We start from the raw sequence: 23992 nt of genomic DNA on the forward strand, positions 1-23992 counted from the left end.
TTTGGCTCCCTCTTGTGGTCACTAGTGGTATGACTCTGGGATTGTCTTTTTTCTGTTTGGCACTCACCTGGGTCGTTAGTCCAGGGGTGTCGCTATATTAACTTCCTGGATCCTTAGTCCAGTGCCGGGCATCGTTGTAATCAGATCCTTCTGTTGCTCCTGTCTGCTAGTCCTGGCTCTTGCAAAATTAAGCTAAGTCTTGCTTCTTGTTTTTTGAGTTACTTGCTTTGCTACTATTTTTGTCCAGCTTGTACTAAATGTGATTTCTGACCTTGCTGGAAGCTCTAGGGGGCTGGAGTTCTCCCCCCGGCCGTTAGACGGTTCGGGGGTTCTTGAATATCCAGCGTGGATAGGGTTTTTGCTGACCATATAAGTCATCTTACTATATTCTGCTATTAGCTAGTGGGCCTCTCTTTGCTAAATACCTAGCTCGTTCTTGTGTTTGTCTTTTCCTCTTACCTCACCGTTATTATTTGTTGGGGGCTTGTATCCAACTTTTGGGGTCTTTTCTCTGGAGGCAAGAAAGGTCTTTCTTTTCCCTTCTAGGGTTAGTTAGTTCTCCGGCTGGCGCGAGACGTCTAGAACCAACGTAGGCACGTTCCCCGGCTACTTCTATTTGTGGTGCTAGGATTAGATATATGGTCAGCCCAGTTACCACTGCCCTATGAGCTGGGTTTTTTTGTGTTTGCAGACTTGGTATTGATTCCTGAGACCCTCTGCCATTGGGGTCATAACAGTATGCCAGGCCTACATTGAATGTTTAATGCATTTGCAGAAGTGGGATATAAGAAAGGAAATTCTGAATTTTTTTTTTTTTCCTCTCTTCCTCCCCTTTACCTCTGAGTGGCTTGAGCTTGCTGCAGACATGAATGTCCAGACCTTGATTACAAGTGTGGACCAGCTTGCTGCTCGTGTGCAAAGCATACAAGATTTTGTTACCAGTAGTCCTATGTCTGAACCTAAAATACCTATTCCTGAACTGTTTTCTGGAGACCGATTTAAGTTTAGGAATTTCAGGGATAATTGTAAATTGTTTCTATCTCTGAGACCCCGTTCATCTGGAGACTCAGTTCAGCAAGTTAAAATTGTTATCTCTTTTTTACGGGGCGACCCTCAGGATTGGGCTTTCTCGCTAGCGCCAGGAGATCCGGCATTGGCAAATATTGATGCGTTTTTTCTGGCGCTCGGATTGCTTTACGAGGAACCCAATCTTGAGGTTCAGGCAGAAAAAGCCTTGTTGGCTATTTCTCAGGGCCAGGATGAAGCTGAAGTGTATTGCCAAAAATTTCGGAAATGGTCCGTGCTTACTCAGTGGAATGAGTGTGCTCTGGCCGCAAACTTCAGAAATGGCCTTTCTGAAGCCATTAAGAATGTGATGGTGGGTTTCTCCATTCCTACAAGTCTGAATGATTCCATGGCGCTGGCTATTCAAATTGACCGGCGTTTGCGGGAGCGCAAAACTGCTAATCCTCTGGTGGTGTTGTCTGAACAAACACCTGATTTAATGCAATGTGATAGAATTCAGACTAGAAATGAACGGAAAAATCATAGACGTCAGAATGGGTTGTGTTTTTACTGTGGTGATTCTACACATGTTATATCAGCATGCTCTAAACGCCTAACAAGGGTTGTTAGTCCTGTCGCCATTGGTAATTTGCAACCTAAATTTATTTTGTCTGTGACTTTAATTTGCTCATTGTCCTCTTACCCTGTTATGGCGTTTGTGGATTCAGGTGCTGCCCTGAGTCTTATGGATCTGTCATTTGCCAAGCGCTGTGGTTTTGTTCTTGAGCCGTTGGTTAATCCTATCCCTCTGAGGGGTATTGATGCTACGCCATTGGCGGAAAATAAACCGCAGTTTTGGACACAGGTAACCATGTGCATGACTCCTGAACATCGGGAGGTGATTCGTTTTCTTGTTCTGCATAAAATGCATGATTTGGTCGTTTTGGGTCTGCCATGGTTACAGACTCATAATCCAGTCTTGGATTGGAAGGCAATGTCTGTGTCAAGTTGGGGCTGTCAGGGAATTCATGGTGATTCCCCGCCGGTGTCTATTGCTTCCTCTACTCCTTCGGAAGTTCCTGAGTATTTGTCTGATTATCAGGATGTGTTCAGCAAGTCCAGGTCCAGTGTTCTGCCTCCTCATAGGGACTGTGACTGTGCCATAGATTTGATTCCAGGTAGAAAATTTCCTAAGGGAAGACTATTTAATCTGTCTGTACCTGAGCATACCGCAATGCGTTCGTATATCAAGGAATCTCTGGAGAAGGGGCATATCCGTCCTTCCTCTTCCCCTCTTGGTGCGGGATTCTTTTTTGTGGCCAAGAAGGACGGATCTTTGAGACCTTGTATTGACTATCGGCTTTTGAATAAAATCACTGGTAAATTTCAGTATCCTTTGCCTCTGATGTCAGACTTGTTTGCCCGAATTAAAGGTGCCAAGTGGTTCACCAAGATAGATCTTCGTGGTGCGTACAACCTTGTGCGCATTAAGCGAGGAGATGAATGGAAAACCGCGTTTAATACGCCCGAAGGTCATTTTGAGTACTTGGTGATGCCTTTTGGGCTCTCTAATGCTCCTTCAGTGTTTCAGTCCTTTATGCATGATATTTTCCGGAAGTATCTGGATAAATTTATGATCGTTTATCTGGATGATATTCTGGTTTTTTCTGATGACTGGGACTCGCATGTAGAGCAGGTCAGGATGGTGTTTCAGGTTTTGCGTGAGAATGCTTTATTTGTTAAGGGCTCAAAGTGTCTCTTTGGAGTACAGAAGGTTCCCTTTTTGGGGTTTATTTTTTCCCCTTCTGCGGTGGAGATGGACCCAGTCAAGGTCCGTGCTATTCATGATTGGACTCAACCCACGTCAGTTAAGAGTCTTCAGAAGTTCTTGGGTTTTGCTAACTTCTACCGTCGTTTTATTGCTAATTTTTCTAGCATTGCTAAACCTTTGACGGATATGACCAAGAAAGGTTCTGATGTTGCTAACTGGGCTCCTGCAGCCGTGGAGGCTTTCCAGGAGTTGAAGCGCCGGTTTACTTCGGCGCCTGTTTTGTGCCAGCCTGATGTCTCACTTCCCTTTCAGGTTGAAGTGGATGCTTCTGAGATTGGGGCAGTGGCCGTTTTGTCGCAGAGAGGCCCTGGTTGCTCTGTGATGAGACCTTGTGCCTTTTTCTCGAGGAAGTTTTCGCCTGCTGAGCAGAATTATGATGTTGGCAATCGGGAGTTGTTGGCCATGAAGTGGGCATTTGAGGAGTGGCGTCATTGGCTCGAGGGTGCTAAGCATCGTGTGGTGGTCTTGACTGATCACAAAAATTTGATGTATCTCAAGTCTGCTAAACGCCTGAATCCTAGACAGGCCCGCTGGTCATTGTTTTTCTCCAGTTTTGACTTTGTGGTCTCGTATTTACCAGGTTCAAAGAATGTGAAGGCTGATGCTCTTTGAAGGAGCTTTGTGCCTGACTCTCCGTGAGTCGCAGAACCAGTTGGTATTCTTAAAGAGGGAGTTATCTTGTCAGCCATTTCTCCGGATTTGCGACGTGTGTTGCAGAGATTTCAGGCTGGTAGACCTGACTCTTGTCCACCTGACAGACTGTTTGTTCCTGATAAGTGGACCAGCAGAGTCATTTCCGAGGTTCATTCCTCGGTGTTGGCAGGGCATCCGGGAATTTTTGGCACCAGAGATCTGGTGGCTAGGTCCTTTTGGTGGCCTTCCTTGTCACGGGATGTGCGGTCGTTTGTGCAGTCCTGTGGGACTTGTGCTCGAGCTAAGCCTTGCTGTTCGCGTGCCAGCGGGTTGCTCTTGCCCTTGCCTGTCCCGAAGAGGCCTTGGACACACATTTCCATGGATTTCATTTCAGATCTCCCGGTGTCTCAGGGCATGTCTATCATCTGGGTGGTATGTGATAGCTTTTCTAAGATGGTCCATTTGGTACCTTTGCCTAAGCTGCCTTCCTCTTCCGATCTGGTTCCTGTGTTCTTTCAGAATGTGGTTCGTTTACACGGCATTCCTGAGAATATTGTGTCTGACAGAGGATCCCAGTTTGTTTCCAGGTTCTGGCGATCCTTTTGTGCTAGGATGGGCATTGAGTTGTCGTTTTCGTCTGCCTTTCATCCTCAGACTAATGGACAAACGGAGCGAACTAATCAGACTCTGGAGGCTTATTTGAGGTGTTTTGTTTCTGCGGATCAGGATGATTGGGTGACCTTCTTGCCGTTGGCTGAGTTTGCCCTTAATAATCGGGCTAGTTCCGCTACATTGGTTTCGCCATTTTTCTGCAACTCTGGTTTCCATCCTCGTTTTTCCTCGGGACATGTGGAGCCTTCTGACTGTCCTGGGGTAGATTCTGTGGTGGATAGGTTGCAGCAGATCTGGAATCATGTGGTGGACAACTTAAAGTTGTCACAAGAGAAGGCTCAGCGTTTTGCCAACCGCCGCCGCGGTGTGGGTCCCCGACTTCGTGTTGGGGATTTGGTATGGCTGTCTTCTCGATTTGTTCCTATGAAGGTCTCCTCTCCTAAATTTAAGCCTCGCTTCATCGGTCCTTACAAGATATTGGAAATCCTTAATCCTGTGTCCTTTCGCTTGGATCTTCCTGTGTCGTTTGCCATTCACAACGTGTTCCATAGGTGTTAGTTGCGGCGGTACGTTGTACCTGTGGTTCCTTCTGTTGAGCCTCCTGCTCCGGTGTTGGTTGAGGGCGAGTTGGAGTACGTGGTGGAGAAGATCTTGGATTCTCGTCTCTCCAGGCGGAGGCTTCAGTATCTGGTCAAGTGGAAGGGCTATGGTCAGGAGGATAATTCCTGGGTGGTTGCCTCTGATGTGCATGCGGCCGATTTAGTTCGTGCCTTTCACGCTGCTCATCCTGATCGCCCTGGTGGTCTTGGTGAGGGTTCGGTGACCCCTCCTTAAGGGGGGGGTACTGTTGTGAATTAGACTTTTTGGCTCCCTCTTGTGGTCACTAGTGGTATGACTCTGGGATTGTCTTTTTTCTGTTTGGCACTCACCTGGGTCGTTAGTCCAGGGGTGTCGCTATATTAACTTCCTGGATCCTTAGTCCAGTGCCGGGCATCATTGTAATCAGATCCTTCTGTTGCTCCTGTCTGCTGGTCCTGGCTCTTGCAAAATTAAGCTAAGTCTTGCTTCTTGTTTTTTTAGTTACTTGCTTTGCTACTATTTTTGTCCAGCTTGTACTAAATGTGATTTCTGACCTTGCTGGAAGCTCTAGGGGGCTGGAGTTCTCCCCCCGGCCGTTAGACGGTTCGGGGGTTCTTGAATATCCAGCGTGGATATTTTAATAGGGTTTTTGCTGACCATATAAGTCATCTTACTATATTCTGCTATTAGCTAGTGGGCCTCTCTTTGCTAAATACCTAGCTCGTTCTTGTGTTTGTCTTTTCCTCTTACCTCACCGTTATTATTTGTTGGGGGCTTGTATCCAACTTTTGGGGTCTTTTCTCTGGAGGCAAGAAAGGTCTTTCTTTTCCCTTCTAGGGTTAGTTAGTTCTCCGGCTGGCGCGAGACGTCTAGAACCAACGTAGGCACGTTCCCCGGCTACTTCTATTTGTGGTGCTAGGATTAGATATATGGTCAGCCCAGTTACCACTGCCCTATGAGCTGGTTTTTTTTGTTTTTGCAGACTTGGTATTGATTCCTGAGACCCTCTGCCATTGGGGTCATAACACATCAGGGGCTCTGCAAATGCAACATGACGCCCGCAGACCATTCCATCAAAGTCTTCATTTTAAGACGTCACTACTTCCCTTCCGAACCCCGATGTGTGCCCAAACAGTGGTCCCCCTCCACATATGGGGTATCGGCGTACTCAGGACAAACTAGACAACAACTTTTGGGGTCCAATTTCACCAGTTACCCTTGTGTAAATAAAAAATTGTGGGCTAAAAAATCATTTTTGAGGAAAAAAAAGATATTTTATTTTCATGGCTCTGCGTAATAAACTTCTGTGAAGCACTAGGGGGTTCAGAGTGCTCACCACACATCTAGAAAAGTTCATTAAGGGGTCTAGTTTCTAAAATGGTGTCACTTGTGGGGAGTTTCCACTGTTTGGGCACATCAGGGGCTCTTTAAATGCAACATGGCGTTCAACCTCAATTCCAGCCAATTCTGCATTGAAAATGTCAAACGGCACTCCTTCTCTTCCAAGCTCTGCCGTGCGCCCAAACAGTGGTTTACCCCCACATATGGGGTATCAGCGTACTCAGGTCAAATTGCACATCTTTGATGGTCTAATTTCGCCTGTTACCCTTGTGAAAATAAAAATTTGTGTGCAAAAAGATCATTTTTGTGAAAAAAATATGATTTGTTATTTTTACGGCTCTACGTTATAAACTTCTGTGAAGCACTTGGGGGTTCAAAGTGCTCACCGCACATCTAGATAAGTTCCTTAAGGGGTCTAGTTTTCAAAATGGTGTCACTTGTGGGGCGATTCCACTGTTTATGCATATCAGGGGCTCCCCAAAAGCGACATGGCGTCCGATCTCAATTCCAGTCAATTCTGCATTGAAAAAGTCAAACGGCACTCCTTCACTTCCAAGCTCGACCATGCGCCCACACAGCAGTTTACCCCCACATATGGGGTATTGGCGTATTCAGGAGAAATTGCATTGGGAAATTGGGATCCGTTAAAGCGTTACAGAGTTATAACCTCAAATTGACAGTGGTTAGAATTGGCCTGGTCTGTAAGCTGCAAATGGGCTCCGTCACTAAGGGGTTAATCAATGTCCTAATATTAAGTTATATTTTAACCTTAGAATCTTTAGTTAGGGTCTATCTGCCATTCGGCAATCTGTAAATTATATTGTTAAACCCTACGCTGATTCTTATTTGAACAGTTTGAATAATTATACCATGATGGGGACATTGTTACAGGAAGGGGCCAGGATGGGAGTCATTATTACAGGAAGGTGCCAGGATGGGGGGCATTACTACAGAAAGGGGCCAAGATGGGGGGGAATATTATTGCTAGAAGGGACTAGGACAGGGGACATTATTACATGCAGAGTGTCTTTATAACACCTATAATGGTACAAAGGCCTATACATCTGACAACATGAAGGATGGGGCCAGGTCCAAATTTTGCGACTCGAGTGTACACCACTGCAAGTAGACTATACTTATAAAGGGCAGGTAGGATCCAGCAGCAATTAAAACATAGACTGATAGTAGAAGGGCTCAGCCAACTGTAAAGTGCTTCAGTATATGTTGGCGCTATATAAATAAAGATTTTCATTATTATTAACTGAGGATGCAGTCAGAACCTCCAAATGTATGCTATAAAGAAACCAAAACTGACCAGCACCTCTTAACAGAATGAAGCAAATATGAACAGATGCAAGCTGGTGTGACTGCATTTCATAAAGAACGTTGCAAAGTTTCAGACAGATGCTGTCAAGTAAGAATGATTTAAAAAACAAAAGTGTTAATAGTTTATTTTTGTCAATTAAATTCAAAGTGAACAAACAAATGAGTCTAAATCAAATCAATATTTAGTGTGGCTAAATTTTTGCCTTCAAAACAGAATTAATTCTGTTGATTATAGTCAGGTATATGTGTAACTAATTATACCAAACATTGTATTGTATTGTGTGGTGATCACCTTTTTTGTGGCCCTAGCTCTTTTCTCCAATCTATCTAATACCAAACAGGTGATGATAATCATCATTTTCATATGCAGGGCAAAACCCAGTCATTAACTGAAGCAGAAACAGGTGTAGGATGTTTGAAACTAAATAAAGAATAGCCAAATTCTGCTAAAGGTTACAAGTGACGATACAGTGCCTTGCGAAAGCATTCGGCTCCATGGAACTTTTCAACCTTTTCCCACATATCATGCTTCAAACATAAAGATAACAAATGTAAATTTTTGGTGAAGAATCAACAACAAGTGGAACACCATTGTGAAGTTGAATGAAATTTATTGGTTATTTTAAATTTTTTTGGAAATTCAAAAACTGAAAAGTGGGGTGTGCAATATTATTCAGCCCCTTTAACTTAATACTTGGTTGCGCCACCTTTTGCTGCGATTACAGCTGCAAGTCGCTTGGGGTATGTCTCTATCAGTTTTGTACATCGAGAGACTGAAATTTTGCCCATTCTTCCTTGGCAAACAGCTCGAGCTCAGTGAGGTTTGATGGAGATCATTTGTGAACAGCAGTTTTCAGCTCTTTTCATAGATTCTCGATAGGATTGAGGTTTGTCATAGAAGGAAATTAAGTCTGACATGACTTATTAGTTACAAACCCATGCTGACTCTGGTTAATCACTTTATTCTTATCCAAGTACTTACATACATGTTGTTTAATAGTTTGTTCAAAGATCTTTCCTGGTATAGAAGTCAGACTCACCGGCCTATAGTTCCCTGGGTCCATCTTCTTCCCCTTTTTGAAGATAGGAACAACATTTGCTCTCCTCCAGTCTTGTGGGACTTCTCCTGCTCTCCAAGAATTTTCAAAGGTTATGGAGAGTGGTTCAAAAATTTCTTCTGCTATCTCCTTCAGTAATCTGGAGTGTAATTCATCTGAACCTGGAGACTTGAATTCATTTATGTTAGCTAAGTGTTTCCTCACTATCTTTCTGTTTATAGATATCCTGGATTCTACTATTCCTTTAATAGGATAGTGAAGATCAGTTGATGTTACATTTCCTTTCTGAGAGAAAACAGATGCAAAATAGGAATTTAAAAGTTCAGCCTTCTCTACATCCTTAGTATCAACACAGAAACAAGCAAAGTGACTCAATTATGCATGAAAATATGGGAAATGGAGTTAAGAAAAATGGCAACAGGTGTTCTGGACTGATGAATCAAAATTTTAAATATTTGTCTGTAATGGAAAGCAGTCTGTTCACTAAAGGGCTTGAGAGTGGTACAACAGTGACGCAAGGTGGAGGTTCCTTGCAGGATTGGTATTTTTAATGCTGTGATATACAGACAGATACTTATCTGTCATGCAATATCATCAGGGAGGTGTGTGATTGACTCCAATTCTATTCTGCAGCAGGACAATGACACCAAATATACAGCCAATGTAATTAAGAAATATGTTCAGCATAAAGCAGAACAACGTAAGGAAGAGTCCTGGCAGTCATAATATGGCTCCCAAAGCCCTCAACTTAAAATCATCACGTAGGTCTCGAACTAGATAAAGAGCCAGAAGAATTTGGACAAGCCTATATCCACAGAAAATTTGTGGATAGTTCTCCAATATGTTTAGAACAATCAACCTTCAGAGATCCTTCAAAAACTGTGTGCAAGTGTAGTTATAGAGAATAAATACACTTTTGCTGTTTTGAATGAAATGGGTGTTCACAACAAATATTGATTTGGTTTAGATATCTTTTTTGTTCTTTCACTTTTTTTATTTTGTTAATTGATAAAAAATAAACTTAAAATAAATTGATTAAAATAAACCTTTTTATTTAAAAAAATTCTTACTTTGCAGCATTTTTTCCACACCCACCAAAAACTTAAAACTTTTACACAGTATTATATACAGTTATATGTAAAAGTTTGAGCACCCCTATTAATCTTAAGCTTAATGTTTTATAAAAATTGTTTTTTTTTGCAACAGCTATTTCAGTTTCATATATCTAATAACTGTTGGACACAGTAATGTTTCTGCCTTGAAATGAGGTTTATTGTACTAACAGAAAATTTGAAATCTGCATTCAAACAAAATTTGACAGGTGCATAAGTATGGGCACCCTTATCATTTTCTTGTTTTAAATACTCCTACCTACTTTTTACTGACTTACTAAAGCACTTTTTTTGGTTTTGTAACCTCATTGAGCTTTGAACTTCATAGCCAGGTGTATGCAATCATGAGAAAAGCTACTTAAAGTGGCCACTTGCAAGTTGTTCTCCTGTTTGAATCTCCTCTGAAGAGTGGCATCATGGGCTCCTCAAAACAACTGTCAAACGATCTGAAAACAAAGATTATTCAACATAGTTGTTCAGGGCAAAAATACAAAAAGCTGTCTAAGAGATTTAACCTGTCAATTTCCACTGTGAGGAACATAGTAAGGAAATGGAAGAACACAGGTACAGTTCTTGTTAAGGCCAGAAGTGGCAGGCCAAGAAAAACATCAGAAAGGCAGAGAAGAAGAATGGTGAGATCAGTCAAGGACAATCCTCACACCACCTCCAGAGAGTTGCAGCATCAACTTGCTGCAGATGGTGTCACTGTGCATCAGTCAGCTATACAACGCACTTTGCACAAGGAGAAGCTGTATGGGAGAGTGATACGAAAGAAGCCATTTCTGCAAGCACGCCACAAACAGAGTCGGCTGAGGTATGCAAAAGCACATTTGGAGAAACCAATTTATTTTTGGAAGAAGGTCCTGTGGACTGATGAAACCAAGATTGAGTAGTTTGGTCATACAAAAAGGAGTTATGCATGGCGGCAAAAAAACACAGCATTCCAAGAAAAACACTTGCTACCCACTGTAAAATTTGGTGGAGGTTCCATCATGCTTTGGGGCTGTGTGGCCAAAGCCAGCACCGGGAATCTTGTTAAAGTTGAGGGACGCATGGATTCCTCTCAGTATCAGCAGATTCTTGACAATAATGTTCATGAATCAGTGATAAAGTTGAAGTTACGCAGGGGATGGATCTTTCAGCAAGACAATGATCCAAAACACCGCTCCAAATCTACTCAGGCATTCATGCAGAGGAACAATTACACTGTTCTGGAATGGCCATCCCAGTCCCCAGACCTGAATATCATTGAACATCTGTGGGATCATTTGAAGAGGGCTGTCCATGCTCGGCGACCATCAAACTTAACTGAACTGGAATTGTTTTGTTAAGAGGAATGGTCATAAATACATTCATCCAGGATCCAGGAACTCATTAAAAGCTACAGGAAGCGACTAGAGGCTGTTATTTTTGCAAAAGGAGTATCCACTAAATATTAATGTCACTTTTCTGCTGAGGTGCCCATACTTATGTACCTGTCAAATTTTGTTTGAATGCAGATTGCACATTTTTTGTTAGTACAATAAACCTCATTTCAAGGCAGAAACATTACTGTGTCCAACAGTTATTAGATATATGAAACTGAAATAGCTGTTGCAAAAAAAAAATGTTTTATGAAACATTAAACTTAAGATTAATAGGGGTGCCCAAACTTTTTCATATAACTGTATATATATTTTTATATTATACTATGTGAAGAGTAAAAAAATAAACTCTATAGAATATTTATATTTTCTTTTTTGTTATACAGATGTCAAAAGGAGGCTGGAATTTAACCTGGATGACTTACTTGAAGAGGCTAGACAACCAAATCTTCCTAGAATATTAGGTACAGAAGATAGATATATCCCAAAAAAGAGGTATGTACAAGTACATAGCCATACACACATTAATGGTGTTTAAAAACTATGGAAAATAAGTCTGAAAGGGAACCTGTCTGCAGGATTGTGCACAGTAACCTACAGACAGTCAGGTCGGCACCGTTATACTGATTAAAATGATGCCTGGGTTGATTAAATCCGTCTTGTGGTTGCTGTTTAATCCTTATTTTCAGTTTTGAGTTAATGATATGCTCGTGCCCTAGGGCGGCCTATGGGGAGGTCTTCATGTGGTGCTCTCATTAAGTATTCATAATGCAGACTGCTGACAGGTCACTGATCCCTCAGTGACCTGCCCCCTAGTTTGTATAATGAATACATAATGAAGAAAAGAAACAAACCTTCTGTAAGCAGGTGCCGGCCATGGCACCTCCACTGCAGCATAATCTCATGTTTAGTGTCTTCATAATAAATGTGCTTGAGGTTATCCTGATAGAATAAAAAAATCCATTTGAAAATCGTGCCCACCGCACCTGCGCAGTAGCAGCTATCGGCGTATCTAGAGGTGATCTGATAGCTACTATTGCGCAGGTGCCGGTAACACCATCTTGCTAGAGAAGAAAACAAAATTTCCTCCTCCAAGTTGGTGCCACCCGCACCTGCGCAGTAACAGCTATTGGCGATCGCACGGTTGGCACCTGCCTGCAGAAGAGGATACCTAATCAGAGCACCACATGAAGCCCCCCCCACAGGCTGCCACGAAACTGACCCAACCATGGCATTAAGGACCTTGCTTTGACACTGGGGCAGTCATCTTTGACACTGGGGCAGTCATGCTTCAACAGAGAGGGTATGTGCACACGTTGCGGATTTGGCTGCGGATGTGCAGCGGATTGGCTGCTGCGGATTCGCAGCAGTTTTCCATGCGGTTTACAGTACCATGTAAACCTATGAAAAAACAAATCTGCAGTGCCCATGGTGCGGAAAATACTGCGTGGAAACGCTGCAGTGTATTTTCCGCAGCATGTCAATTCTTTGTGCGGATTCCGCAGTGTTTTACACCTGCTCCTCAATAGGAAGCCGCAGGTGAAATCCGCACAAAAAACAGAAAAAATCTGCGGTAAATCCACGGGTAATCTGCAGGTAAAACGCAGTGCGTTTTACCTGTGGATTTTTAAAAATCCGCACACGAATCCGCTATGTGGGCACATAGCCAGAAGGGCCTTCTCCAGACTCCAAACTGTTCCCACAAAGCTGGAAGCATATAATGGATAAAAAATGTCCAAGATTTCTCTTCACTTGAGCTATGAGGCCAACGCCATTGCCTCCTCTACCAAACTTTAGAGATGGCTTAGTGCTGTCAAACAGCTAATGCCAATAGCCAGAAGCATTATTCATCACTCACTGCTAGCAATTTCAGTGACAACATGCTTATCACCACTCAATCCTTCTTTTCGCATTGTGGTTTGTGATGTAAGGCTTGAATGCAGCTGCATGGCCATGAAAACCAACTCCTTTAAGAACCCAGTGCATAGTTTTTATGCTGCTTTTTTATAACAATACTTTTTATTGATTTTTATACAATAAAATTATATACAAGTACTTTACGAATGCTCAGACTTAGTTTTCTTTTTTCCATTTTCAAAATGAAAGAATCATAAACAGAGTAATTGAAAAAAAAAAGTTAATTCCCCAACTACCCTCCCTCTACCCAGATATGCAGGATATACTATTTATACAGTATTTCCAGTGTTCCCTTCTATCCTATCATTCTCTTGACCAAAGTAACCCCTCAGATGTTGGATTTCCTTATTTAATCTCTATAAAATGTTCTGTTAGCCTGTAATTCTCCCACCTTTTCGTTCCACATTCGGATAAATTATTTTTAACTTCCCCAATGTTCCACCCAAGTCTTTATGATTTTATGAAGTTCCTCCTTTGCATAACAATTGAGTTAAAAACTTTTCCATTTTATCATAAGCAATTTTACATATCTTTACTTATCACGTCCAGCAGAGGGAAAGCTGACGGCTGGTGGCCCATGTTTATAGCCTGGGAAGGGGGAAATACCCAAGGAGCTTCCCGGGCTATTAATATCAGTTTACCCCTGTATACTTAGCCTTTACAGGCTATTAAAATGGGGACTCTAAAAAAATGATGTAGGGTCCCCCTTTAATTAATTACCAGCAAAGGCTATGCAGACAGCTGTGGGCTGATATTATTAGCCTAGGAAGGGGCCATGGATACTGGCCCCCCAGGCTAAAAACATCAGCTCTCAGCATTTCACAAGGGTAACAGGATAACTTGCATCATACAATGTGTTGTGGTATTTCTCCTGAGTACACCAATACCCTAAATGTGGGAGAAAACTACTGTTTGGGTGCACAGCAGTGCTAGAAAGAGAAGGAGCACCATTTGACTTTTTGAATGCAAAATTTGCAGGAATCATTAGCGAACTCCATGTCACATTTGAAGAGCCCGACGTGCCTAAACAGTAGCAACCCTCCACAAGTGACCTCCTTTTGAAAGCTAGACCCCTCAAGGAATTTATCTAGATGTGTGTTGAGCACCTTGAAGCCACATCTCGCAGAATTTTACAACATTGCTCTGTAAAAATGAAAAAAAAATTCCTACAAATTTGTCATTGTCACAAGGATACTATGAAAATATTGACCCCATAACTTGTTGTGCAATTTCTGCAGAGTACACAGATCCCCAATACATGGTCGAAAACTATTTTGAGGGGCAGTGCAAAGCTCAGAAAGAAAAAGTGCCACATTGGAGTTCAGATTTTGTTGGACTGGTTTGAGGGTGTCATGTCACATTGGCAGAGCCCTGAGGTGCCAGAACAGCAGAACCTCCCAAAAGTGACCCCATTTTACAACTACACCTCTTTATGAATTCATCTAGAGGTCGAGTGATCATATTGACACCACAGGTGTGTCACAAAATATTATACCATTGGGCAGTGAAGAAAAAATAATTAAATTTTTACTGAAAAAATCTTCTTTTAGCCCCAGATTTTACATTTTTACACTGGGAAATGGGTAAAATGGCACCAAAATGTGTCCTACAATTTCTGCTGAATGTAGAAATATTCCTTATGTGGCTGTAAAATACTGCTTAGCCATACTGCGATAATTGGGACGGACGGAGCTCTATTTGCCGTTTGGAGTGCAGATTTTCCTAAAATAGTTTGCGGACTTCGTGTACAGAACCCCTAAGTACTAGAAGAGCAGAATCCTCCCTCGAGTCAAGCCATTTTGGAAATAATACCTCTTTGGAAATTTATCTACAGGTATAGTTATGATTTTGACTTCATGGGTGTTTTCAGGAACAAGCAGCAGTGGAAGTTGCTGAGTGAAAATTGCAAACTGCCATTGTATTGCCTAGTACGTTGTAGTCACCAGTACATTGTAGTGTCCAGTACGTGGTAGTGCCCAACTCATGCATCTGGAGACAGGCACCCGTAAATTAGTTGGGCTCCTATGCCAAGCATGTGGACAATAAATGTGGTTTAGGCACACGGTGGCTCAAAAGGGAGGGGGACATTTGGATTTGGGAGCACAGAATTTGCTGAATTTCTTTTTGGAGAGCAAGGAGCCATTTCATTTTTCCAGAACCTTTGTACTACAAGTAACGTGGCAACCCCTATATTTCTGTTAACAGATGATGGACCTGAGTGGGGACCTGCTTTTATTTGTGGATTGAGTTGACGCTTTTATCGGAAAGATTTTGCATAACATTTGGGATCACATTTATACTGCGCTCTATGCTGAGCACTAATTTTGGGGTTTCCATCTAAATCTCCAAGTGACGTGATTCAGATGAAACCCCGAGCGATCCATTGACTATAATGAGGCAACAGAGTTACTCTGCACTCCATCTGGCCTCCGTTCAGCGTTGTCCGTCTGTGGCAGTCACTCTTTTGTGCATGCCTTTTTGGTTTATTTTTTTACTAAATATTTATTCATGGATACAATATATTTTTTATTTTGTTATTTAAAAATTTTTTTTGTACAATATTGATATCAATTGCAGCATTTAGCCTGTTAAATTGCAAGAGCGGTGCGGGCAACACTCCTGACAGTGAGTATCGGGTATTAGCTGTCATATCAGCTGAACACCCTGCTGCGATCACCCACACACAGCCTTCTGTGCGTAGGTGAATGCCATGACATATATATATACCTCATTGGTAAGGAAGTGCTTCCCAACCATGATGTATATATACTTCAAATGTCCAGAAGGGCTTAAATGTATACTTTTGGGAGCATTATATTACATGGCTATTAATTATTTTTCAAAAACCTTGACTTTCTTCTGTTTATCTTTTGCTGCCTGTATGTATAACGGAGCATAGCTGCCTGCAAAATGACTTAACTATGAATTTGTCAGGAAGCATGTTCTGAAACTCTTAGACTATGTTCACATAGTTTTTTGAGGCATTTAAAAATTACAAGTTTTTTAAATTAAGACTGCTTCAGGAAGAGCTTCTTTTTGGTAGATTTTTAGCAGAGACTGTCTGTCCCTTAAAGGCTTTGAAGAGCTTTGAAGGTGTTTTTTGTAAAGCATTTTTGCAGCCTATTGATTTGACAGTGCCTAGTTTGGAGGAAATTTCATCCAAATCCACTTCAAGCATTTCTTAACCCCTTCATGAACCAGCCTATTTTAACCTTAATGACCTGGCCATTTTTTGCAAATCTGACCAGTGTCCCTTTATGAGGTAATAACTCAGGAACCAGTAGCGTAGCTACTGGGGGGGCAGAGGGGGCCGTCGCCCCGGGCCCTGTCACATGAAGGGGCCCACCGGGAGCCAAGGCCACATCTGTGACGAGGCAGAGCACCGCATAGGAGCAGAGCAGTATAATGTCTGCTCCCGTCTGAGGAAGACTCTGCAGGCTGCTAGCACAATGGCGGCTGCAGTCTCCCCCCTGCAGTGAATGGTTTCGCCCCTCTGACCTGATGATGAAGCTTTTCCCGGCTGCAGTTTTTCTTCACTGTGCACGCTGGGATTGGCTCAGGCACGCTGGGTACTAGTGCCCACACCGTGCATTTCACTTCCTGGTCCTGCCTGCAGTGCAAGCTTTATCAGTAAGTGCTGGGGATGGAACTTATTATATTTATTCAATTCAGGTATGTCACTGTGAGACCGTTGGGGTATTGGGGGGCTGAAAGTGAGTGAGGGGGGACAGGGTACTGGGGGGGGTGGATGTGAGACCATTTGGTGGTTGTGAGGGCAGAAGATGGGTGAGGTGGGACAGGGCACTGAGGGGGTGGATGTGAGATGATGGGGGTATTGGGGCTGAAGTGGGGGAGGGGTGACAGGTCACTGGGGGCTGAATATTATAATGTTTTGTTCTGATATTATATGTACTTGATCACATGTAATATTTGCTGTCCGGGGAGGCTGGAGATGGGGGGGTAGGGGGCTTTTGATATGTACCACCTGGGTCTTTTGTGAGTATTAGTATAAGGAGCCCCCATACAGTAACCAAGAGCTGCATCACATTTACAGCACCACTCCAGCATTATTTTTTATTTTATTGCTGGAGCGGTGCTGACAATCCCCGTCCCCTGCCCTCTGTCTGATACTCACCTTCTGGCGTCTTCATCTGTTTTTGTCTCCGCTCGGCTCCGTCTCCTGCAGTTTGTGACCTGTCCGAGGTCCAGTGTTTCCTGGAGCAGCGCAGAGGTCACTAATCAATGTGAGTCTATGAGAGCCTCGTTCTGGCCTCTTTCTCACTCTCCGGCTATGTGCACACGGTGCGGATTGGCCGCTGCGGATCTGCAGCAGTTTTCCATCTGGTTTACAGTGCCATGTGAACCTATGGAAAACGAAATCCGCAGTGCCCATGGTGCGGAAAATACTGCGCGGAAACGCTGCGTTGTATTTTCCGTAGCATGTCAATTTTTTTTGAAGATTCCGCAGCGTTTTACACCTGCTCCTGTATAGGATTCCGCAGGTGAAATCTGCACAAAAAACACAGGAAATCCGCAGTAAATCTGCACACGAATCCGCAACAAGTGCACATAGCCTCATAGTCTTACATTGAGCGCCTGTGACATAGCTTCTAACTTCTGGCCAGTCATAAGCTGCTCTCACAAGTTTGAGTCGCGGTACTGCAGCAGTGCCACAAAATAGTGATTACGCCGGAGGATGAGTAAATGACCGGGGCATCCAAATCATGACAGGGAGCTGTGAGTCCACCATACTGTGTATAAGGGAGCTGCGGACCAATCATACTATGTATAAGGGAGCTGCGGACCAATCATACTATGTATAAGGGAGCTGCGGGTCCATCATACTGTGTATAAGGGAGCTGCGGGCCAATCATACTATGTATAAGGGAGCTGCAGGTCCATCATACTGTGTATAAGGGAGCTGCGGGCCAATCATACTATGTATAAGGGAGCTGCGGGTCCATCATACTGTGTATAAGGGAGCTGCGGGTCCATCATACTGTGTATACGGGAGCTGTAAGTCCATCATACTGTGTATACGGGAGCTGCGGGTCCATCAGACAGTGTATACGGGAGCTGTAAGTCCATCATACTGTTTGTACGGGAGCTGCAGGCCCATCATACTGTGTATAAGGGATCTGCGGGCCCATCACACTGTGTATAAGGGAGCTGCTGGCCCATCATACTGTGTATAAGGGAGCTGCGGGTCCATCAGACAGTGTATACGGGAGCTGTAAGTCCATCATACTGTGTATACGGGAGCTGCGGGTCCATCAGACAGTGTATACGGGAGCTGTAAGTCCATCATACTGTTTGTACGGGAGCTGCAGGCCCATCATACTGTGTATAAGGGATCTGCGGGCCCATCACACTGTGTATAAGGGAGCTGCTGGCCCATCATACTGTGTATACGGGAGCTGCGGGTCCATCAGACAGTGTATACGGGAGCTGTAAGTCCATCATACTGTTTGTACGGGAGCTGCAGGCCCATCACACTGTGTACAAGGGAGCTGCTGGCCCATCATGCTGTATATAAGGGAGCTGCGGGCCCATCATACTGTGTATAAGGGAGCTGCGGGCCCATCATACTGTGTATAAGGGAGCTGAGGGCCCATCATACTGTGTATAAGGGAGCTGCGGGCCCATCATACTGTGTATAAGGGAGCTGCGGGCCCATCATACTGTGTATAAGGGAGCTGCGGGTCCATCAGACAGTGTATAAGGGATCTGCGGGCCATCATACTGTGTATAAGGCAGCTGTGGGCCCATCATACTGTGTATAAGGGAGCTGCAAGCCAATCACACTGTGTATAAGGGAGCTGTGCACACATCATACTGTGTATAAGGGAGCTGCGGGCCTATCATACTGTGTGTAAGGGAGCTGCGGGTCCATCAGACAGTGTATAAGGGATCTGCGGGCCCATCACACTGTGTATAAGGGAGCTGTGGGCCCATCATACTGTGTATAAGGGAGCTGCAAGCCAATCACACTGTGTATAAGGGAGCTGTGCACACATCATACTGTGTATAAGGGAGCTGTGGGCCCATCATACTGTGTATAAGGGAGCTGCGGGCCAATCACACTGTGTATAAGGGAGCTGTGCACACATCATACTGTGTATAAGGGAGCTGCGGGCCCATCATACTGTGTATAAGGAACTGTGAAGGCATATTGTGCATATGGGAGCTGTTGGCCCATTACATTGTATATAGGGGAGCTCTGGGGGGCATTATACTTTCTATAGTGGAGTTCTGTCAGCATTATACTGTGTATAGGGGAGCATTGGGCTCATACTGTGTAGAGGGGAGCAGTGGGAACATCATACTGTGTAAAGGGGAGCAGTGAGAACATCATACGGTGTATCGGGGAGTTATAGAATCACCATACTGTGTATAAGGGAGCTGTGGGGGCCTTAGACTGTGTATAGGGAAGCTTTAAGCTCACCATACTGTGTATAATGGAGCAGTACATGGGGGAACTTAGGGGACATTATTAAATGTTAAGTGGGCACTTAAGCATCGTTGTTATAGGGGCACTCAGAGTATTGTGACCATCAAAGTTGCATATGGTCACAATATGGCGGTAAAGTCAACGTTCGTTTTTGTATATAGATTTATTTTCAATAACAGTGCGGTCATATTCTGAGGTTCCCCTATATTCACAATTAGAGTGCGCAACCGTAGCTGTAATCAGGGTTAGCTGGTTAGGGGCCCACTCAGATGTTTCGCCCCCCCTAAGTTGAAACCCTAGCTACGCCTCTGTCAGGAACGCTTTAACGGATCCTAGCGGTTCTGAGATTGTTTTTTTGTGACTTATTGGGCTTCATGTTAGTGGTAAATTTAGGTCGATAATTTATGCATTTATTTGTGAAAAAAATCAGAAATTTGGCAAAAGTTTTGAAATTTTTGCAATTTTCAAATTTTTAATTTTTATTCTGTTAAACCAGAGAATTATGTGACACAAAATAGTTAATAAATAACATTTCCCACATGTCTACTTTACATCAGCACAATTTTGGAAACAAAATTTTTTGCTAGGAAGTTATAAGGGTTAAAATTTGACCAGCAATTTCTCATTTTTACAACAAAATTTACAAAACCGTTTTTTTTAGGGACCACCTCACATTTGAAGTCAGTTTGAGGGGTCTGTATGGCTGAAAATACCCAAAAGTGACACCATATAAAAACTGCACCTCTCAAGGTGCTCAAAACCACATTCAAGAAGTTTATTAACCCTTCAGGTGCTTCACAGCAGCAGAAGCAACATGGAAGGAAAAAATGGACATTTAACTTTTTAGTCACAAAAATGATCTTTTAGCAACAATTTTTTTATTTTCCCAAGGGTATAAGGAGAAACTGGACCCTGAAAGTTGTTGTCCAATTTATCCTAAGTACGCTGATACCCCATATGTGGAGGGAACCACTGTTTGGGCACACGACAGGGATCGGAAGGGAAGGAGCGGCATTTGACTTTTTGAATGAAAAATTGGCTCAAATCTTTAGCGGACATGATGCCACGTTTAGAGAGCCCCTGTGTGCCTAAACATTGGAGCTCCCCCACAAGTGACCACATTTTGAAAACAAGACCCCCCAAGCAACTTATCTAGATGCATAGTGAGCACTTTGAACCCCCAGGTGCTTCACAAATTGATCCGTAAATATGAAAAAGTACTTTTTTTCCACAAAAAATTTATTTTAGCTTCAATTTGATCCGTAAATATGAAAAAGTACTTTTTTTTCCACAAAAATTTTATTTTAGCTTCAATGTTTTAAATTTTTACATGGGCAACAAAATAAAATGGATCCTAAAATTTGTTGGGCAATTTCTCCTGAGTACACAGATACCTCACATGTGGGGGTAAACCACTGTTTGGGCGCACAGCAAGGCTCAGAAGGGAAGGAGCGCCATTTGACTTTTCAATGCAAAATTGACTGGAATTAAGATGGGATGCTGATGAAAAAGTACTTTTTTTTCCACAAAAAAATTATTTTAGCTTCAATGTTTTTAATTTTTACATGGGCAACAGGATAAAACGGATCCTAAAATTTGTTGGGCAATTTCTCCTGAGTACTCCGATACTTCACATGTGGGGGTAAACCACTGTTTGGGCGCATGGCAAGGCTCAGAAGGGAAGGAGCGCCATTTGACTTTTTGAATGGAAAATTAGCTCCAATCGTTAGCGGACACGTCGCGTATTGAAAGTATGTAGTGTATGTCAGGTTAGGATGTGGCGTAGTGTACGTCAGGTTGGTGTGTGTTGTGTAGTATACACCACACACACCAACCTGACATACACACCACACCACACACCAACCTGACACTACGTCAGGTTGGTGTGTGTGGTGCTGTGTACGTCTAGTTTGTGTGTGGTGTAGTATACACCACACACACCAACCTGACGTACACTATACCACACACCAACCTGACGTACACAATGCCACACACACCAATCTGACACACTACATCAGGTTGGTGTGTGTGGTGTAGTGTACATCAGGTTGGTGTGTGGTGTAGTGTACGTCAGGTTGGTGTGTGTGCTGTAGTATACACCACACACACCAACCTGACGTACACTATACCACACACCAACCTGACGTACACTACGCCACACACACCAACCTGACATGCTATGTCAGGTTGGTGTGTGTGGTGTAGTGTACGTCAGGTTGGTGTGTGGTGTAGTGTACGTCAGGTTGGTGTGTGGTGTCGTATAGTGTACGTCAGGTTGGTGTGTGTGTGGTGTATACTACACCACACACACCAACCTGACGTACGCTACACCAAACATCAACCTGACATACACTACACCACACACACCAACCTGACGCAGTGTGTCAGGTTGGTGTGTGTGGCGTAGTGTACGTCACGTTGATGTGTGTTGTGGTATAGTGTACGTCAGGTTGGTGTGTGTGGTGTTGTGTATCTCAGCCTGGTGTGGGTGAGTCCATGTCAGGATGTGTTTAGTCAGTGGACGTGTGATGAATTCTGAACCATTCATTCAAACACAGTCCAGGTTTGTCAGGACACGTTTCACATTGGAAACTGTTATGATCCCAGTGGTAGAGGATCTCTGATATTCCGGCAAGATAGCAAAAACATAAATACTGCTCTAGGGAGGTGGAAACTGGGCTAACCGCATACCTGATCCTAACACAAACAACTAGAAGCAGCCGGTGAACGTGCCTACGTTGGTTCTAGACGTCTCGAGCCAGCCGGAGAACTGACTACCCCTAGAGGGAAAATAAGACCTCACTTGCCTCCAGAGAAATTGAACCCCAAAGATAAAGAAAGCCCCCAACAAATAATAACGGTGAGGCAAGAGGAAAACACAAACGTAGAGATGAACTAGATTCAGCAAAGTGAGGCCCACTAGTCTAGATAGGCAGAAAATAGATAGTGGACTATGCGGTCAGCAGAAAACCCTACAAAAACATCCACGCTGAACATTCAAGAACCCCCACACCGACTGACGGTGCGTAGGGAGAATATCAGCCCCCCTAGAGCTTCCAGCGAGCCAGAAAATCCAATATTAAGCAAGCTGGACAAAAACACAGAAAAATGCAAACGATCCAAATTATTCAAAACGGACTTAGCTTTTCTTGCATGAGACAGACTGAAAGGAATCCGGAGGAGACCATATAGGTCTGGATACAACGATGCCAGGCAAGAGACTGAGTCCAGAGGAGCCTTAAATAGGGAACACCCGCTGCTTAACGACACAGCTGGAGCTCAGGCCTGCAACAAGACATGCCTAACACAATACCGTTGGTGACCACCAGAGGGAGCCCAGAAACACAGTTCACAACAGGAAACGATTTGTGACTGGGATGACTGGGATGAGCGGGACATTGTGTGTGTGGTGTGTGTGCATGTGTAAAAAAAATCTTAACTTTATTATAGTGTTGCGTGTGCATGTGTATGTGCGAGTGTTTGGTGAAACTCTTCTGCAGGAGGAGGCTGTCAGGTGCGGGGGGCTGTCAGGCGAGGGGGGGGCTGTCAGGCATGGGGGCTGTCAGGCGCGGGGGGCTGTCAGGCGTGGGGGGGCTGTCAGGCGTGGGGGGGCTGTCAGGCGTGGGGGGCTGTCAGGCACCGGGGGGGCTGTCAGGTGCCGGGGGGGCAGGAGGGGCTGAGGAGATGCAGGGTCAGATGGAGATGGAGCTGGCAGCAGCAGGTGATCAGGGGGGCAGGGGGTGATCAGGGGGGCAAGGGGTGATCACTGGGGGTGGATGGGGCTGTCAGGCATGGGGGGACCAGAAGGGGAGCAGAGTACCAGCTACAGATGGAGCCAGCAGAAGAAGGTGATCAGGGGGGCAGGGGGTGATCGGGGGGAAGTTGGTGATTGGGGTGATCATGGGAGGGGTGATCACCAGGGGAGGATGGAGCTGTCTGGCGCAGGGGGGGCAGGAGATGAGCAAATGGAGCTGGCAGCAGCAGGTGATAAAGGAGTGCAGGGGGTGATCAGGGGGCAGGTGATGACAGGGGGGCCGGGGGTGATTAGGGGTGATCACTGTAGAGGGTGATCACCAGGGGAGGAGGGGCTGACAGGTGCAGGGGGGGTAGGAGTGGAGAAAATGGAGAAGGCAGCAGCAGGTAATAAAGGGGGGCAGGGGGGGGGGTGATCAGGGGGGGCAGGGGGGTGATCAGAGAGGCAGGGGGTGATCAGGGGGGCAGGGGGTGATTAGGGGTGATTACTGAAGAGGGTGATCACCAGGGGAGGAGGGGCTGACAGGTGCAGGGGGCGGTAGGAGAGGAGAAATCAGAGCGGCAGCTGCAGGTGATAAAGGGGGCAGGGGGTGATCAGGTGGACAGGGGGGGCAGGGGGTGATCAGAGGGGGCAGGGGGTGATCGGGGGGGTGATTAGGGGTGATCACTGAAGAGGGTGATCACCAGGGGAGGAGGGGCTGACAGGTGCAGGGGGGGTAGGAGTGGAGAAAATGGAGAAGGCAGCAGCAGGTAATAAAGAGGGGCAGGGGGGGGGTGATCAGGGGGGGCAGGGGGGGTGATCAGAGGGGCAGGGGGTGATCAGGGGGGCAGGGGGTGATTAGGGGTGATCACTGAAGAGGGTGATCACCAGGGGAGGAGGGGCTGACAGGTGCAGGGGGCGGTAGGAGAGGAGAAATCAGAGCGGCAGCTGCAGGTGATAAAGGGGGCAGGGGGTGATCAGGTGGACAGGGGGGGCAGGGGGTGATCAGAGGGGGCAGGGGGTGATCGGG

The 23992-nt window shown here is 44.6% G+C and overlaps 1 protein-coding gene across 1 annotated transcript in view; it reads left to right on the top strand.

Annotated features, from left to right (window-relative positions):
- FAM227B (family with sequence similarity 227 member B) overlaps positions 1 to 23992 on the top strand; it is a 1130503-nt gene that overhangs the window by 853060 nt on the left and 253451 nt on the right. Inside the window, exon 12 of the mRNA XM_077262735.1 lies at positions 11248 to 11360. Within this exon, the coding sequence (XP_077118850.1) occupies positions 11248 to 11360 (113 nt within the window). The remainder of the gene's footprint in view (positions 1 to 11247; positions 11361 to 23992) is intronic.

This window comes from Ranitomeya variabilis, chromosome 5, assembly GCF_051348905.1.
Source record: "Ranitomeya variabilis isolate aRanVar5 chromosome 5, aRanVar5.hap1, whole genome shotgun sequence".
Lineage (NCBI taxonomy): Eukaryota > Metazoa > Chordata > Amphibia > Anura > Dendrobatidae > Ranitomeya > Ranitomeya variabilis.